The sequence below is a fragment of the Podarcis filfolensis genome (assembly GCF_964270895.1).
Source record: "Podarcis filfolensis genome assembly, chromosome: Z".
Classification (NCBI taxonomy): domain Eukaryota; kingdom Metazoa; phylum Chordata; class Lepidosauria; order Squamata; family Lacertidae; genus Podarcis; species Podarcis filfolensis.
Genome location: NC_139617.1, coordinates 40,327,210 through 40,346,863, shown reverse-complemented (window position 1 = coordinate 40,346,863; position 19,654 = coordinate 40,327,210). Strand labels below are relative to the sequence as shown.

Below are 19,654 nucleotides of genomic sequence, written 5' to 3'. Positions count from 1 at the left end.
ACACTGGTTATAGCAGCTTGAATAAATGTGCTATTGACAAAATAAAATAAAATCTGGGTTGTAGATTTTGGGGGGAGAAGTATACAAATAATATTTTGGCATGAAACTGAAATTATTGGCTTATATTTTAATACCGAAGATCTAGTATCCAATTTCTTTAGCACTCATTGGAGAGAGGCATATGAGGTTAGTCTGACTGGGTTGAGAAGGGTTTACAGAATGGTCTGTGTAACTTAAGGGGAGAATGGTAGTGTATAAGAAGCACTGGGCTGCAGCTACAGCACCCGTGGGTTGAGTTGTATCATTCTGTAAGGCAGAATACAAGTTACATTATACCCTGATGTCATCACACTGTACACTTCCCTATTTGGAGGTAGAGAGACACTTAGCACAGTGACATTGGGAGTGAAGGTTAGAATTACACTTTTTGCAGAAAGAAAGCAGAGAATGCAACATAGGATGTCACTTTATGCCCCTTCATTCTTGGACATTCTTCTAGGGATCAGGAATCATATTAGCAGACTAGGTGGTGGTGGTGGTGGAAGTTTTCTTCTTCAATTTTACAAGATACTATGTGCACCATCTCCTAATTACCATGCTTAATCTAAGGGCACAGTTGAATGAAGCTGTCACAATGGTATGTTTTATTATTAGTGCTCAACTTTACAAGGAATGCATGAGTCTCATATTGGTTAGGCATTCAGTATATATTGGGCATGCTGAGTTGCCCCCAACATTGCAGGGGCCTGTCATGTGTGTAAAACATCATACATGTGCCACCCTCCAACCCATCCAGGCCAACTCAGCGTGCCACACACCCCTTCACCACATCCCTAGCAGAGGACAAGCCAGCACGAAGATACTTCTCGTTGGCAATCTCCCACTCTTGCAATCTCCACCAGAGCACTTTCCTGGAAGGTGGCCTGGTGATCATCAAAGGGACGGGCCAGCGTTTCCTGCTGGTGCATCCCTTTGAGGATCATAGTGGATTTAAAAAAAAAAATTTATTTGAGGGAGTGCTGCTTGAAAATTTTAGGGAGCCCTGCCCCCATGCCCCCTCCACAGATGGCACCAGTGGTATGTATAGAGGCAAGAGAGAGAGAGAGCAGATTAATAAATTCTATGTAAGCTGCTAGCTACTTTAACGATTTTGTTTTAAAAAACAGGCTTCAAATCTTAAAAATAAAAGTTCTTCCAGGTAGAAATTCCAGGTGTGCAAAGCCAACTCAACTAATGCAGAAGGAAATAGTTTGGAGAAAGGTGTGAGAAATGATGTGGCCTACCCTATGGGCTTCTCCCAGAAGGATATACTGCTTATAAATGATTTTTCAACCGTTCAACGAAATAAAATAAAATAAATGATTTTTCAATCATTTTCAAACTTCCTGCAAATTGTTTGCTCCTAAGAATTTATATATGCTGTGGTCAGAATTGTAAGAAACTTGAAGCCCATCTAGCTGAAAGCCCTGTGACTGAAGTAACATTGTCCATTTACATAATTCGGTTAATCATATAGGCAAAGCAACATAGTTCAACGGTAGAGCACATGCTTTGCATGCAGGTCCCAGGTTTCATTCTTGGGCTTTAAAGACCCCATCAGGAACCCTGGAGAGCCCCAGCCAATACTAAATTAACCAGTTGCCTGACTTGGCATAAGATAGCTTTCATTGTTCTGTACTGTGAAGTAGAGATGGGGAAACTTTAGCCTTCCAGATGTTGTTGAACTACCAACTCTCATTAGCCCCAATCAATATAGCTAGTGCTCAGAGATGACAGGAGGTATAGTCCAGCATCATCAGAAAGTTCCCTGTCGCTGCTGTAGAACATTTGTGGCAAGGGTGCAGGAAGATCAGGATTGTTTGGGGTGCTTTGTTTGTTTTTAAACTACTGCCCTGAGATGTCCATTTAACTTCCACTCACAGGCTCATATGAAGGCTCAGAAAGCAAGCAAAGAACAACAACTTGACATGATGAACAAGCATTACAAGCATCTTGAAAGTCGCCTGGATGACATGCTGTCTCGGATTGCAAAGGAAACTGAGGAAATTAGGGACCTGGAGCAACAGCTCACAGATGGTAAAAATGTTATTCAAAACAGACTTTAGCTCAGAGGCTTTGGGCTTTTCCATAGTTTACATAGCATATACAGATTTTACACTCTGCAGGCAACAGTTCTTAGAAGTACATATGCATGCTTTTAAGTATTTGCTGTAGGAAGTGCTCACTTAATAAATGCAGCAACCATGTTTGTTATTTGAAATGTGGAGCTATCCTTAATACGTGGCATGAGATTAAACTCCATCACTTTGGCTCTCCCTTCTGAGCACACCAATACCAGCCAAATTCTGAAAGCCTCAAAGCAGCATTCTGCCTCTCCTAGCAGGAAACCCATAAATGGCATCCAGGTATCTTTTCAGCTCACTGAGGTTTGTGGGATGACTTTATTTGATGGATTCAAGTGAGGTCACCTACTAGTGTAAGATCCCTACTACTGTTGTTTAGTCAAGTAGAATTTTTTTATCCTGACGTTATTTCCCATTTGTAGTATGAGAACTCTTGGTGGAAGTCTCTGGAGATTAGTTTCCTGAAGAACTCTTGTTGATTTTCTCTTAGAGCAGTTAGGAAAGTGAGGAAAAGTGGCACTACCTAGAGAAATGATGAGATCCTGGTCAAGAGAAATGGAACTTCCCATCTAACTTAAAATTTGTGAACTTTTACTGGCTAGGTTTAAAGAAAAAATGTATAGTTTCTGGGGGAAAACATTGTCATTGCAATTCCTGGTTATCCAGTGCTGTATTTCTCCCTCCCTTCCCCACTTTATTTTAATGTTACTGTGCTGATCTAACAGAGTTACAAGCACAGTAAAAATGTACAAGGCTGCCAGTCTTACTGGACCAGATTTCTTCTTTAAAACATAAATGTTGGGTAAATGCAAATATGCTGTCACTTCAGATACTGAAATCAAAGTTTGTGTCTCCTATGTAAGTCTATTTTGAGACATGCTCAGTGATGTCACCTCACCTTCAGATAATCAGGGATAGCTCTCATGACTTTTTGGTGTTCCCTTGCAAACTGAAATACTTCTTTTTTCATATTTCTTAACTCTTTCTCCTCTACCATTCACAGGCCAAATAGCAGCAAATGATGCACTGAAGAAAGACCTGGAAGGAATTATCATTGGGTTACAGGAATATCTAGAGAGTGTTAAGAGTCAGGCCAAACAAACCAGTGATGAATGCAAGGAGTTGCAGAGGGATAAAGAGGTGTTATTGCAAAGGCTGGAAGAACTCGAGGAGGAGAGAAACCAGCTGGAGATAGTTGCTATGGATGCAGAAAACCTGAGAAAAGTAAGATGCAAGAACTGTTATATTCCAAAAAGTCCTGATGCTTTTCCTCACTGGCAAACATAATTTAGAAACCAGGACAAAACAATGAGGTTAAGATTGGCAGAACCTTTTTATTTATTTCAACAATTTATATACAGTGGTACCTCGATTTATGAACTTCTTAATCCATTCTGGAAGTCCGTTCTTAAACCAAAGCCGTTTTTAAACTGAGGCACGCTTTCCCCACTGAGGCCTCCCGCCGCCAGTACCCTTCCACCAATCGGCTTCCGTTCGTAGACCGATGTAAAGTTCACTAACCGGAACACCTACTTCCAGTTTGTGGAATTCATAAACCAAATAGTTCGTTAACAAGGCTGTTCGTAGACCGAGGTACCACTGTACTGCTTAACACCATAGTCTCTAAGAGGTGTACAGTGAAGTTACAAAACTGGTATAATGGAGATAAAATCAGTTAAAATTAACCGTAACATCAGGAAAAAATGCCTACTAAATTGAGAAGGTCTTCACTAACCTCTGGAAGTTCAAGAGAAAGGCGGCCTGCTGGATCTCAGCCAGGTGGGATTTCTACTGGGGTGGACCCACAATACTAAATTCCTCAAAGACCTCAGTGATTGGACAGGAATATATGGAATTGATCAGTCTTTAAGGATCAAAGTTGTTATGAGTCTTCTAAATTAATACAGGAATGTTGAACTTGGCCTGGTAGCATATGGGCAGCCAATGCAAGCTTTCAAACACCAGAGTTTTATGCTAGAGTAATGTTTTGCCACACTCATAAGGTTGGTGGGTGAGTGGTTGTGGCCCAGCAGAGGACATTCTCTTTGCTGTTTCCAGATTTGTGGAATCTCCTGACTGAAGTGCATCCAGCATCTTCACTTTACAGCTTTTGTCATGTGCTGTAGATCCATTTCTCTACCCTTGCCTTTGATGGTTGAAAAGTATTTATGACCTACTCAAAAATGTGATTAAATGTGGTCATTTTTTTTATTTTAGTGTAATTGTCTTTGTTTGTTTTAAACTGTATTAATAGCTGGTAGGCAGCTCACAACCACCTGCCACTAATCATGGTATTGCAGTTTCCTGAATCAGAGCAACTGCTGATGCTCTGTAGACCTTGGCATGTTTGACCATCCTACTTGTCATCCTGGCAACACCAGGATGTTTTCTATCACTGGGGGGGGGGGGAAGCTTGATCATCCTTCCCATCCCACTTTTCCTCTGCAAACATCCATTTTTCTGTCACATCGCACACTGGGATAATATGCAGAATTGGGAAACCCACATTTGCCAACAATTATGTACATCTTATCCTATGGACTTCAAAATAGTATGTTGGGTGTTGGGGAGGTACGCTTCCAGTCCAGCAGCAGGGGTGGCTTAGCTCCCTTCCCCCCACCCCTTGCCCCTGTGGTAGATGTGTAGGGGCACAGTCTCTGTTTAGCAGGGATACATGCTACAACCATGTTAATGGAGAACTGATGAACTCAAAATTATAAAACACACTTTCGGTTCCAGGAAATCGCAGACCTTGAGCAGGCACTTGAAGAACAAAGAGAGCTCAATGAAGCCCTGCATGAGACTCAAAGGGAACATATCACATATGAGGCTGAGCTGGAGGCTGAACTGAAAGCCCGAGACATTGAAGCCAATCAGCATGAGGAAGAACTGCAGAGGCTAAAACAACACGGTCAAGTAAGTGGACATTCAGAGAGAAATGTCTCCTTTCCTTATACCTTTCATGTTTCTCCCAATCCATATAGGTTCCAAAACGTGACTTCTTTTTTCTAAAACTTATCTGTAAAGAATCCAGGTTGGTAGTAGTCATAGTGAAATGGAAAGAGCTCTCAGGTAGGTGGGTGGCTGAGGGACATTTTGTCTGGTTTTCCTTGCTGCCGCAGTCCTGCCAGCTCTTCCAGTGGCTTAAACTGATTGGACTCTGGCTTTTTAACACAGTAGGGAAAGAAGACATAGCTCAGTTGATTAAAGCACTGTGCTGATAATGCCAAGGTTGCAGGTTTAATCCCTGTATGGGACAGCTGCATATTCCTGCATTGCAGGGGCTTGGACTAGGTGATCCTCAGGGTCCCCTCCAGTTCTACAATTCTATGATTCTAAGACAGGCATTGTGATTGAGGAAGCTGGGGGACTTTATCTTACTCAATGAACAGTTTCCTGCTGTGAGGATTCCTGTTAGGTCTGTGTTACCTTGTCACCCAACAATCAAAAAGCAGCTATTAGTATTGTCAGAAAGATGTTGATGTTCTCAATCTTTCTCCCAATGAACCTTTTTAGTTCCATGAGAAAGAGTTTTGACCCTCTTAAATGTGATTCAACTTGGCAGCAGAGGCTAATCTAGGCGTGTCAAATGCATTGGCTCAAGGGAGGTGTACTAGGGTCATGGGGCTGGCCCAAGCAAAAAGAGTAAAGGGTCCACCCAACCCATACAGCATCCTAAATTATTGATTAAGGTTCAGGACAGATTTATAGTACTAGGACAATCAAGACATGGTCACAGTTTGTACATTGCCCATGAATACATTTTGAAGTGTGAAAAACTCTTGTGGGCACAACCCACCCCATACTGCAACTACACATGCACATGCATGCACACATTCCCCCCAGCAATTAGGCTTGAAAAAGTGTTTTCATCCACCCTCCCCACCAAGATAGGTGGGGCATGATCTCCTGGGGGGTGCAACTGGAGAGGGAAGGTTTATCTTCCTTTTCTAGGTGCTATCTCAAGGAAGATCTCTCACACACACTGCTGTGTTTAGGTTTGAAAAATTCTAGGTAGTAACAATTTTTTCAACCCTTATATCAGTTGGTAAGAGGTGACATCAGGGTGACAACTCCCCTGCCAACTGTGATCCTCTGCCTCTGAAATTGTTCCTCTGTTGTAATTAGACTTGGAAGAAGCCTTCTATTAGCTACACTGTGGCTTTTTCAAGCCTAATTGCAGTGGCAAAAGGGATGGTGATGATGATCCTCAGGCACCCATGAAAACTTTGGTGGACCAATGTATGCCGACAAGTGCTAGGTTGGCAACTCATACAATATCCCATGGTTAATGGCATATTAGGATTGAGCAGCATGTTCATACTAGCATGCTACTCAAGCCTGATATCATTATGCATAAAAGAGGCCAGTCATGACAATAGGGCAAATGGAAATTGAGAAGTTTGCTTGTTTTATGGACTGTCAATGTCTTCCTCAGAAGAACGAGCTGTCCTTGCAAAATACATATTCTATTCAAATGTTACCTGATTCATTTTTTTTGTAGAGGAAAGTGAGAATTTTTTTCTTTTTTCTTTTTGGGATGGGGTAGCTGGAGCACTCTGCTCTCCAGGCTGAGCTCAGCAAAGAAAGGCAAGCTTTAGAAAATGCCTTGACAAAAGCACAATTATCAGAAGAGAGAGAACACGAAAATAATAAACTGCTTTCTCATCTTAAACAGCTACAGGTACAGTATTTTTTTCATATTTTTTTGTTTTTCAGAGAGCATGTCTGGCAGTCTGAGATATAACCTTCTTCAAAAGGCTCCAGCTGTTGAAAGTCAATCATGCAACCACCTTGTATATTCTTTCTTGTGTGTCTGTTAAAGATTAACAAGAGTTGTATCTTGGAAATCATCCAGAGTTAATAGGGGAAATTATCATGCTTTATTTATTGTTTTCTGTAGCAACTAGTCATTTAGCTCCACAGGTCAGCTATGCTAGTGAAGAAATGCAGTGAAATAAGTGTTATGTTTAGTCTTCTTACATTCTTATACAGTCAATGCAAGAAGAAATCATTGAAAGCATATAATGGTAAAAGTGACCTCTGAAATCTCTTTTGTTACAGAAAGATAATAACCTTTTGAAGCAGCAGCTTAAAGATACTCAAAATCAACTGAATCATGCAGTTGACAGCTTAATTCATCCTGAAGAATTCTTGGCTCGTGTGAGAGAACTCAAAGAAAATCTACAGACTGGGGCAGAATTCAGGTGAGCTAAATTCAGAGGTTTCATACCTTTATCAGAAGGGGAGATCTAGCTGCAAACACTTGGCTAGTTAATGCCTAGGCAGTTCCCAGCTGTGTATCTGTCAGTGTTTGAAGATATGCATCACTCTTTCAGATGGAGAACACTCTGCAGAACACCTTTTTTTGTAGTTGTATGAAATGGCCTTCAGTCTCAAAGTAATATGTTGCTGTCAAAATGGATGGAAAGACTTGAAACTGGGAATCTCAGTCTTCACAAAACATCCAAAAACTGACAGACCCTTCTCTCACCTATTCTTCACAACCCTTATCTCCCTCCCCCTCACTTTTCCCCCATCTTGAGTTTGCAGATGTGTGTTTGCTGTAGCTGGAAAATAACAGTCTGGGCATGGGAGTGTGAATGGGGTAATAAGTATCTCTTACCTACCAACTTGCTACTTCTCTTCAAATTCTGCTCTGCCACTGCTTTTTAGATGTTTTGGCAAAGACGTCCAACATTTAGTTTAGCCATAAGACACAGGTATTCAGATGAGCATTGATGGTAAGCCTAGGTAGCAATTCTCCATAACGTATTTTCCTTTTTTTGTATAACTGATTATTTCAGGTGCCATAATGCAAAGGATATTTTAGGGAAAAGCCTTGCAGATCTACAGAAAGAGTTTGGTAAGGTCCTTGCTCAATCTCAGCAAAAAAATGAGGCCATCCAGGCCAGAGAGAGACAGCTTCAGAAGGAGATGACATCCCAGCAAGCTAAGTTGGAAGAGGCACAAGAAAAATACAGGCTGGCCTGTAACAAAGCTGCAGAAGCCAAAGTAAGAGAACCAACTACAGTCATACCTCGGGTTAAAGTAGCTTCAGGTTGAGCATTTTCAGGTTGTGTTCCGCGGCGACCCAGAAGTAACGGAATGGGTTACTTCCAGGTTTTGCCGCTCGCGCATGCGCAGACGCTCAAAATGACGTCACGCGCTTTCGCAGAAGTGGCGAATCACGACCCGCACAGACGCAGGTTGTGTTCTGCTCAGGATGCGAACGGGGCTCCAGAACGGATCTCGTTCACATCCAGAGGTACCACTGTATTACCAAAAGGAGAGAGAAAGGAACTTCCAAGGAGATAGCCATTCTGGTCTGTTGCAACAAAGTGTCTTGTTGTATTTCAAAGACAGAGAGGTCTACTGTGGTATAAACTTTCATAAACTAGAGTCTACTTCATCAGGTGTCCACAAAAGTTTTCGCTGTAAAATTCTTAAGGAAAGAATTGCCAAAATTATTTTGACAGAAACCTTGTTTAATGGTCAAATACATGTCAATCCTTCATGAATATTTGCATGATTTGTGTCTGTCTTCCTTCAATCCCTCCTCAAAATCAAACTTTTCCATAAAGCTTAATCCAGTACTTACCTTGAGTGGTAACAATTATTTGCCATAATTCCTGGGAGTGAACCCCACTGAACTCAGTGAATTTTCTTTTGAGACAACTCCTATAGGATTGTGCCTCCATCCCAATTACCTTGTTTTTCTCTTCTTTGCCTTGCTGTTGAATTTAGATTATATTTCCTTGAGGGCATTTTTTTGATATGGAATCATGAGTGATCGTGTGCATTGGTGACCCTGAATTATTATATTGGAAAACTTCAAATTGGTGATGATTTTATGTTGCCTTTTTCATGGTGTGTCTACTATTTGCAGTTTTGGAAAAGGACCAAATGTACTTGTTTGTAAAGGAGGTAAAAAGCAGAGGCTTTTGCAAAAGATTCCACATGCTGCTAACTTTATGCCCTAGGAAAGATTACAACTATCCTCAAGCTCTCATCATCTTCCCTTTGTTTCAACTTCAGATTAAATCTGAGAAGATGCAGAATGAAGCCAGAGTACATCAACTAGAGAATGAAATCCAGCATCTAAGTGAAAAGCTGAAGAATATGGAAGAAATCCAGGGCCTAACAGATCAACAGCTGCAAGAGGCTGATGAGGAGAAAGAAAGAATTCTTGCACAACTAGAATATTTGGAGAATAGGGTAGGGCTACTCCTATTAAAAAGCGTGTGACTAGTAAGGCATGTCCCTCTGCACAACACTTTAAAAAATACTGCACTATTTGCTTATATTTTAATGTGAATGCATCCTACCAGAGAAGAAAGCAAGATATACATATATTTTTGTGTGTATGTTGTTTGTTTTGTCACATTGTTGAATAGCATTTTCCCGCTCTTTCAGAAAAAGGTGGAAGATGCTAAGGCACAAATGCAATTCATTGACATTGATAAAGAGCTGCAGGAGTTAAAGAGAGTGATATCTACTTCAGATAAACAAGCAGCAGCAGATCTCTGTGCAGCCAAAAATCAACTCAGGTCACTTCGTGGAACTGTATGCAAAATTAATCAGGAACGCAGTGAGGTACAAAATTGGTAAAATTGTAAAACTGAATTGAAACTACTTCTCTTGCACCACATAGTGTGTATCAGTCTCTATTAGTCATTCTTATCATTAAGGTATACATTTCTGCATGGAAGCAACTTTCTTGATTTCATTTAATAATAAAATATCATGTAGTTGTTATTATTAACAGAGAAGGCTCTGCACCTGACTGTATTGAGAACCTAGAATAAGCATAGTGAAAGAGGAACAGAGAAGGGATGGAACCACTGCTCTGGTCAAAGTATTGATTTCTTATAATCAATACTATCTTGTTTATTATATGTTTTGCTGCAATTTTATTGGGACAGTTTTGTGTTTTAATGTATGATTGTTATTGTAATGTATTGTTTCTTTTTGATTTTCTGTTATACTTCATGATTGTACAATTTTGTAAGTCACTTGGAGATTCTTTATGTGACAGGCAACTACTAAATTTATTAAATAGTAATAATAATACAAAACATCAACAATTGCATCAGATAAGCTAAGTAAAACACCTTTTCCTCTTCTGTAGGAACTTCGGGAAGCAGAGAAGTTCTGTATGCTTGCTACTCAAGCTTCTAAAGATCTTGCCAGAGCAGAATCAGAAATAGAATTGTTGCAGAAACTTCTGAAAGAAAAGGAGGAATGGGTAAGTTATCAGTCCCCTTACTGTACACATTGATAAGAAACACGAAATAGAGGCAAGAGTGAAAAATTCCTACGTGAATATGAAAACTATGAGGCTTAGTGATGTGTCTCCCATTGAGTTCTAAAAATTAAAGTCCTGGTCAGATATATTGATTTCAAGGGACAGAAAATCTCAGTGATATACAAATGTTCAAATTGACTGAGCCAGTAATGATTTAATCTGCCTGGAAAGAGAGAAGTCAGGACATGGCATGTGAGGCCAAGACTTGCTCATTTTAAACCCCTTTTCAGAAAATAGGATCAAAATGGCCTGTAGAATCTTCGTCTACATTTTTTTTACATTGTGCACTCTGATGTTGCTTCACTCCAATGTACACAAGGGCAAAACATGAGAAAATATGACTAAGATGCTTTTTAATAGTTTCAGAGTGAAGTGGGAAAAGCTGATGCTGAGACTGCAGCTTCTGCTTTTCAGAAAGAGGAGATTGGTAAATTAAAGCAGCTATTGAAATGCCAAAAAACAGAAATTGACCGACTGCACCGTGTACTAGATCAAGTTCAGACAGGTAATGCTTTCCTTCCATTTTTTTCTGGAGCGTGTTTTCAAACTAATTCAGATGTCTTCCCATCATTCTCTGTCCAGACATGTGTTGTTCCACCCATTGTCCAGGACCAGCAAGGTCATGTGGTCCTGCTTTGTAGATCTAGGCAGGCAGATGAGATTCCACCCTAGATTTTTTTTACTGCCTCTCTAGGTCAGAGCAGCTTTCTCATAATTTGTCTTCCAGTGGGGGGTGGGGGTGGGTAAGTGTTGTCTCTCAGAGTCTTTTAAAGAAACAATTGGGGTCTACCCAACTAAGTTATACTCAGAATAGACTCAGTTGAAATTGATGGATCTAAGTCATGCCCATTATTTTCAATGGATCTACTCTGCATAAGACCGGCATTGGATACAGCCCTTGTTTTTTCTTCCTTCTTAAGTTTATTTTCCCTGTTATTTTTTTCGCCCAAGCATGGGGCTGCTAGAGATCGTGCATGTCAGCAAAAAGAAAATAGTGTATGAAAGGAAGTCATTTAAACTGCTGAGATGCAGGTTTAAAAGCACTGCTTTGAGTGTCAACCTCCTTACTACCATCTCAGCTATGAGATTCCATCCAGCAGAGGAAGTACTGGTAAAAATTGAATGCTGAGCCTGATTTTTTTTTTGGGGGGGGCGTCTTTAATTAACTGTAGTCCTCACAAATATAATGGGCTAAAAATCTAAATTCTTCTGCAGGCAATAGGGAAGAAATTGACAGCATATTGGATGAAATTGCTGCACTCAGGCATGCTATATCTCACCAGAATGACGCTATCACCAGCATAATGAATCCACTGCAACGGAGGGGCCATCTGTATTATGTGCCATCATCGCAAGTATGAAAACTAGAGTGGCAAATGATGGAAAGGAATCAGATATGGAGATCTTTCCCCACCTGCTTTAGAAGCACTTAAATTAATTTAGAAAAATCATATTCGGAGATAACTTGTAATTTTCCATTAATATAGTTGGGAAAGGTCATTTCATTCAAAGTCCTTTGTCTCAAGGAGAGCCCCTTAAAAACAGGAATTCTCCAAAGTTAACCATTGAAATATTTTGAGCCTTCTGAATCTGAGGCCTAAACTACACATTTATTTAACAAAATTTATATACTGTCCAGTTGTAAAAAGAAAGGTTTACGCTTTCCTTCAATATGACACTGCAGAGGCCAGTTTGCACAGGAGGATCAGGTGGCCAGCCACTCTCCAAATTCTTGCTTTTCCCCTTTCTCAGCCAATTCCCTCACCCCCTTGGATAGCAGACATGTGGAAACATGCCACAACCTGGAGAAAGAAGAAATGCTGCAGCTTCTGATAGCTATTTGTGATGAAAATATATATGCCTTGCACAAATAGCTGAATATAAATCTTTACTTGTCAGGCTGGCAACATTTGAACAACAAGTATTATTTACAAAATCCTCCAGACAGTGTCTGCATGAAGTCCCCACACCTGTCACCTTCACAGTGAAGACAGAACTACGTAGGATAACCAACCAACTTCCAACTGCCAGCTGCCATCTCCTTTCTCCAATACCATCTATTCTTTGTGAAATACATTCCCAATGAAATTACATTACAAATACTAACAGTTTGTTGAATAGCTTCAAGTTGAGGATTTTCCATAGCAAAATGGCTGCATTTATATGTTTGTCTCCTCTGCAAATGGTAGCAGCTCATTTCCATATTGATGTTTGTTTAATTACAATACACATGGATAATCCCCTGTGAACCAGCAATGCTTAGACATGGACTGCCTTCATTTTATTAATAGAATTCTTTGGTTTTTGTGCAGTGCATTTCCAAACATGTTGCTCAAATCAGTAACTTTTTGCTTTGTGTGTGTTACACCTGCTTGGAGTTTAACCCAAGCCACCACTCAAAATGAAATTTACTTAGTCAAATCTCAGTCACATTAGTTGCCACTTTTAATAGGTTTATATATTTATATAATCACTGCTGTTGTTTGTTTATACATGGATAGTTGCTGCATGCTTTTCTGTTTGTGTCCATGTATATTGATCAAGAAGCATATACTTTCAGGCAGCATAGTGTTGTCCTAGTGTTGGCTATTCATTGTAAATACCGCTTACTAGAACAAAAAAAACTTTCTGTGATTTGCAAGACAGTCTAAAATACTCACTTAAAATACCAATCAAAAATGGAAACAAGAGACATTAAAAAATGAAAATATAAAATAAAATCAGTATTTTTAAAGGACTTACATCTACTAAAATCATGTGTCAAAAATGCATGCCTGGGTATGTTTGCTGAAACAGAAATGTTTTTAGCAGATAGTTAGACATGTTTAGCTTGGTGGAAGAGCTAACTTTGGCATTGACCAAACTGTTAACTAGCTTATCTAAATTGCACATAGGAGAGTATTTCCTTCCTTCTGCTAGTGCCTTTAGATTTTGAAGAATGGCCCTTGTTCACCTGTCTTTGCCTTGAACTCTTCCAGTTCCTTATCAAAGAGCACACAGATGGCAGCAGGGACTTTCTCCATGTAATATTTGCCTCAATACAAGTTGTTCATTATTCTTACTTTCACTTTCTTAAAAATGTTTTAAAGACATCCACTCCTGCATCTCAGAGTACCAAGGATTCTGGTGTTGGCCTGCAGTGTCCTATGTTGACCCCAATTAAAAAAGGGCAGAGCAAGAAGGAATGTTCCATGTGTCCTGCTGCCAGAGGGTGCTTGGTGCATGCACCAGGCAGGAATGACCTGCAAGACTCTCCTTCCAATGGAGGTAAGTCAGTTGGCTTGTCTTCCCGTGTCTGGCAGTTGTTCTTGTGCTTTTGTTCATGGCTGTCTAGCAAGAAACTGTTCTCTGTTGGTGTAGGAAAGTCACCAGGTTGGCCTTTTCTCCTCTTGCTAGCTGAAGAGGCATGGAGGAAAGCTAAGATAGTTGTCTTCTTAGAACCCCTTTCTGCCTTCCTACTTTGAAGCCTGGCATGTGCAGACCACCCTATTTTTGTAGCCATTCTTAACCAATATCCTGACTGCATAGGGGCAGCTCCATATATATTGCTCTTATGTATTGCTATTCTAGAGATTATTTGTTATTATATTTTATTTTTTGATAAGTATGGCCTATTTCATAGCCCCCCCCCCCCAATTTTTCATTATGGCACATAAAAACATTTCATAAAATTGCAATAAAATTAGACAGGTAAACAACAAAAAATAACATCAAATATATAATCAATATATAGTTTAATATATAATATATCAATATATAGTTTAATAAGATAATATATCTTATCATTTTTATCGTGTTTCTGTCCCCATCTTATATTGAGGGCTTTTAAACTATGCCTTTAATCTCTCAGCGTGGATTATTTTTGTTGAAACCCAAAATTCAGGGATCCAAGAAACTGGAGAAGTGAAGATTCACAGTGCCTCATCTTTTGTGCCACCCCCTGGCTCCATCATTTACACTCTACTTCCAGATGGTGCTCCAGCCCCTCCAGCAACAGTGGTGTGTGGCCCATCTTCTCCTGTCTCTGCCAACGGAGGACCACTTGCTGCTACTACAGTTATATATGGCTCATGTCCTGCTGGAGCTCAGCTTGTATATAGCCCTCTTCCTGCTAACTGTTCAATGTCTTTTGGAACACATCACTGCAACATACCTGAGCATCATAACTTGGTAAGATTCTTGGCTCATTTGAAATTAGAGTAAGTATTTTGCCTTCCCATTTTCGGCAATGGGAGGGAATTAACTGTGTCATCCCCAGAGCTGGTTTCTGGGATGTGATTGAGAAATGAAGATGTTTAGGACATGTTCTTCAATATTTTCCACCTCTCTGCTGGTAAAATAACTACACCAGTGGAGTTTCTGTAGGTGGGGGCCAAGGGGACTTCAGTGTCATCCTGTCGAGATACCTACATTTTCACTGGCAGAGCAGCACTTACACTAGTGACTAAAAGTTCATTGGGCCCCTTAGTCAGCAAACTGGTGAGGCTAAGATTTCTCCCTTAGCCAGGAGTTTATAATTTTTTAAGGCCAACTAATTTCAGCTTTATAAAGAAGACTCTTTTTCCTACTGAGTCTTTCAAACAAGGAAATATGTACAGCAGAGCTTTCCAAACTTCATGTTGGTGACACACTTTTTAGACATGAATCATTTCGCAACACAGTAATTCAGTTCTACTAGCGAACTGGAGATTCCAGCCCCAGGTGGAGTAGTCACACAACATACCTACACACTGCAGCCAACACACTAATGTGTTATGACACACAGTTTGAAAAGCTCTGATGTGTAGTAATGTACTTTGCACATATTGGGAGAGAAATACCAGCTGATAACACATGTTGCCAGCAGTGCATCATTTTGTGTAGAAGTAAATTGTGAGTATATTCTTAGAAATAAGTATTTACCAATACTGTAGGTAATTCCAGGGAACTGAATCAATATAAAACTGGGGGTTTATTCTTTCTCTTTGGAAGTCTTTATATATCCATTTTGTTTTATATATCTGCAATTGCCATATTTTATGTAAAATACACTAAACCTCAAGAATGGGTACAAATGGTTACCTGCAGCACAGTTTTCCAGGCATTATTATTTCTATTTCACTTTCATGTAGTGAACACTATAATAACTGATGCTGAGATTCATATCTAAATATACAGTGCACAGAGCCATGGCCAACTGTAACTTCCCAGGTTGCCTCTGCCATGTGCTTCCACATCTTTTCAGACATGTATCTTCATTTCAGATCTTTCTCTGGTCTGATTCACACATAATGCTTAATGTTAATTAATAAAACTTAGATGAAGCTGAGGCATCTGCCAGATGTTCACTTAAATTTTGGTTTAACACATCACAGAATAGTTAAAAGCACCAGCAAAAGCCTCTAGAGCAGTCTGATTTTTTGCAACTCACAGCTTTATAGCTTTTCATCAGGGACAGTCCTTTATAAACCTTGGTTAATAAGCAATCTTTACCTTTGTTAATAAAACCATAGTTAAGCTGCTGGGCTGAGTTCACACATAACACTAAGCTGCAGTTTAATATACCATAGTTTAATAAACCATGGTTTAGCATTCTGTGTCAATCAGACCACTGCTCAATGCACATCATGCAGTGAACATGCTGGAAGCATCATGTCAGCAAGTGAAGCTCCCTTATATAATCAGTAAGAGTAACCGTTTCATTGCACTGTTTATATTCATCTGTTGCAGGAGAACGAAATCTCAAGGCTAAAAGACAGCATAGAAAACTTAAAGTCTCAACCCAAAAGCAGTCGTCCTAGATCCTCTCATCGTGAACATGATCAAGAGATGGATGAATTGCATCAGGGCATTCAAGATCTGTTGAATGAAAGAGAAGAGCTGGAGTACCAAGTAGCAGAGCTGCGTAGAATAGCCCAGAAACGGAATAAGCGAAAGTGAGGATGCTGTATTAAATCTTTAACAAGTCTCCTAAGTATTTTTCCCTCTTTGCTCTCCACTCAACAGTGCCACAGAAGCCTGTTGTGTATGCGCTTTCAGCAGGAAGAATCTAAAAACTCCCTGTAGGAAGTTGCTTTCTTCCAAATCAAATTGTCCAGTTCTGATTCAGTATTGCTTACTTTGACTGGCAGTGACTTTCTGGGGTCTCAGGAAGAAGAAATCTCCCATCACGTGCATAGTGTTCTTCTTGCAACTCAGCCCAACTCCTCCACTTCAGTCTACAGTACACTGGGGGTGAAAGTTGAATTGCCACCTGCTTACCATGACACAGTCCTATTTTGGTTCAAACAAGTCATCCCCCCCCCCCCCGCCCAGTTGAACTTGCCTGCCCATCTTTTATTTTACTTTGTCCACAGATTTCTTCCAATGTGAGATCCTTTACCCATAGGGTAGTTGCTCCCCCCCCTTTTTTTTAGAGCTGTGGAGAAAGTAATAGTATAGGGTTGCAGTATTGGGGAAAACAGTGCTTGAGTTCCCAGGGATCAGCCACTTTTTGTTATTGTTTTTAGAAAGCTATATAGGGAGATCAGCTAAAATTGAGGGAAAGACAGGGAGTGGGACTTGTGGGTTTTTGTTTGGGTCACCTTCCTTAAGAGAATCTAGAATTTTAAAAAGCTATTGATGGCTATTCACTTTCTGCATTAACTTCTTAACCCTCTTGTGTTTTAGAGACTTCATTGATGGGCACCTGAGTGGCCTGATTTCAGAACTGGAGTTAGAGAAATCTCTCCAGCACCATGAAAACATTGTGGATGAAATAGAATGCATAGGAAAGACTCTCCTAAAACGACAGGCAGAACTCAGGGAGGCCAACAGACTTCTTGCTGAAGCTGAAACTGAACTTGAAAATACTCGGGGGAAAGTAAGGATTTTTATTACTTTGTTTCAGGAAGATGCAGAGAAACTTTGAATTACAAAGAACTCCCCACATCTCTACACTTTGGCTACAAGTAGAATAGTAGTATATGAAATAGGAGGTATTTTTTCTAATGCTTTTTCTTTCTCTAGACCAAAGAGACTATTCAGAAATACAACAGTGCTAAGCAGCATTTGTCTCGGATGGAGAAAGAAGCTGAAGAGCTTGAACGGCGGGCTCAGGTGATGGCTCTGAAGCTTGTAAATGCAGATCAGCAACTAAGGTAAACCAGAAATGTTAACATCACATTATTTGGTCCTATATAGCAAGGGTGGTCATGCTGTGGTTTAGGGGGCACTTGTGGCTTCTGGGCAGATGCACTACACATGACTGAAGAAAGATAGAAGCTACACACTTGTTTATGGTTTCACTGTATCCCCTCATTCACCACAGTGACTATGTAACAGCTACTCTGTGAAAGGGTGACAGGCAGACAAAGATACCCTGGTTTCTGGATCAGCTGGGAGCCTGTTACAAATGACATGATTGTTTTAATTTTTTTATAATGCAGCTGCTTTGGTAAGAGTCATCAATATTTCATTAATAGTGTTGGTTTGTTTTCATGGTGTGCTTAGTCATTTTATTATATGCCTCATCTGGAGCCTATTTGAGCCAGCATCCTATATACTAATAGCAAACTCAGCCTCAAAGTGTGGATTCTTATGTAGGACAAATAGAACAATTGTCTCATAACAGGGATATATTAGCAAGCTAAAGCTGGGATGGGGGGTGGGGAAATGCACCCCTCCAACAGCCCGGTAAAAGTTGAGCATGTTCAATAAAGTTAATGGAAGTTGATGAGAAAGTTCCAGTTCTGCATGCATACATGTCTCACCACAACATCTGTCTTCCAGACACAAGCTGGGGCCAAAGCAGCTAGGTAGGGTGTACTCACTTTAAAATGATCGTTGTATTGTGGGTGTTGGCTGCATGAAGATTATGAAGTTTTGTTCTTTTGCCTTAGATTCTAGAACTTGGAACTTTGATGGCCCATGATTTAAAAATAAAAACCCCTTAAGAATTTGGACCTATCATTGCAATGCTACTCAAAAGCAATCAGCACTAGAAAGAGATTTTTTAATGCATTTCAGATTGCTTCAGGCAGATGCAAAGGACCTAGAAGAGCACAAGATAGAACAAGAAGGGATTCTGAAGGAAATCAACAAAGTTATATCTGCAAAAGATTCTGAATTTCAATCCTTGAGCCAGAAGATTGAAATATTGACTGAAAGGCAAGTTAAATTGGTTTGGTTTCAAACTCAAGTATGTGAAAGATCAATTTTTCTGGTTAATTAAGGCAGTCCATAAGAGTTTTTGTTTTTAATTCACTTCAAAAAAATTCCTCATGCTACTTTATACTGCAACAAATGCTCATAATACGATACTTCAAAAAGAGCCACACATAAACAAACAAATACATTTGCCACTACCTCTGAAATATGCCTACACTTGGAACAGTCTCCACCTCTCTACAAGTCCTCACTGTTCAAACTTGGTGTTGTGAAAGACTAGATTCTAGTCCTAGAAAGGGGGTGGCAGAAAGAGAAATAAAAGGGATGACCCTGCCCATTGGTGACATATGCCACCCCAACAGTAAATGAGGCCTTCAGTAGAACACAGGGTTCCCCATTCCTGAACCTAGAGCTTTGTTCTTCATTTGAGCCTCACACCAGGCCCACCTATTTAGATATTCCTATCCTCTCTCCTCTATAAATTTGTCAGCTGCTCTCAGTGGCTACCAGAACACTAGGCCCTAGAAATTCTCTTCTGACAGCAGTGCGCTTCAGTGGGCATGTGGCATCAGCAAGAGAGGCTGATTGGATGCTGAGATGAACTGAACTAGTGACAGTTCCATGTGGCTGACTAGCTCAGCAATTCAGATGATCAACACTGGACCACAGCGTATTTTCATTTCCTCAAAAAACAGTTTTTTGCTTCTAAACTTTTCTAGTCTTCAGAAGCTGCAGGCAGATATACAAGTTGCAGAAGGTAATGAAGATCACCACCTCCAAATTCTTAAAGAAGCAGAGAATATTCTTCGGAGCAAAAAGAGTGATCTAGTGAGGCTGAAGGATCAGGTGAGTAGAATTGGTGGTACAGCAAATCCTTCCTCACCCACACTTTGAAATGCAAGTGGCCCAAGATGCCAGGCCCAAGAGTAGCTTTCATGAGAAGGGCAGAAGTTATTTTTACTGACCAAAGAGAATGGAATATATCAATCTTATTAGCTCACTTATTGCTTTTTTAAAATAAAGCACCTACAGTTACTAAGTACTGTAGAAACATTTAAAACATCACAGGCTTTGCTATCAGGTTTTCAACCTAAAG

General features: G+C 40.1%; 1 protein-coding gene across 3 annotated transcripts in view; it reads left to right on the top strand.

Annotated features, from left to right (window-relative positions):
• CNTRL (centriolin) overlaps nt 1-19,654 on the top strand; it is a 63,019-nt gene that overhangs the window by 24,809 nt on the left and 18,556 nt on the right. For all 3 annotated transcript variants that reach the window (XM_083597116.1, XM_083597117.1, XM_083597118.1), the window contains 18 exons: nt 1,923-2,076; nt 3,127-3,347; nt 4,863-5,039; nt 6,673-6,807; nt 7,188-7,330; nt 7,931-8,138; nt 9,162-9,341; nt 9,540-9,719; nt 10,255-10,371; nt 10,792-10,936; nt 11,647-11,786; nt 13,521-13,698; nt 14,315-14,601; nt 16,141-16,346; nt 17,080-17,272; nt 17,419-17,549; nt 18,418-18,558; nt 19,278-19,404. In XM_083597116.1, coding sequence (XP_083453242.1) covers nt 1,923-2,076; nt 3,127-3,347; nt 4,863-5,039; nt 6,673-6,807; nt 7,188-7,330; nt 7,931-8,138; nt 9,162-9,341; nt 9,540-9,719; nt 10,255-10,371; nt 10,792-10,936; nt 11,647-11,786; nt 13,521-13,698; nt 14,315-14,601; nt 16,141-16,346; nt 17,080-17,272; nt 17,419-17,549; nt 18,418-18,558; nt 19,278-19,404 — 3,063 coding nt within the window. The remainder of the gene's footprint in view (nt 1-1,922; nt 2,077-3,126; nt 3,348-4,862; nt 5,040-6,672; nt 6,808-7,187; nt 7,331-7,930; nt 8,139-9,161; nt 9,342-9,539; nt 9,720-10,254; nt 10,372-10,791; nt 10,937-11,646; nt 11,787-13,520; nt 13,699-14,314; nt 14,602-16,140; nt 16,347-17,079; nt 17,273-17,418; nt 17,550-18,417; nt 18,559-19,277; nt 19,405-19,654) is intronic.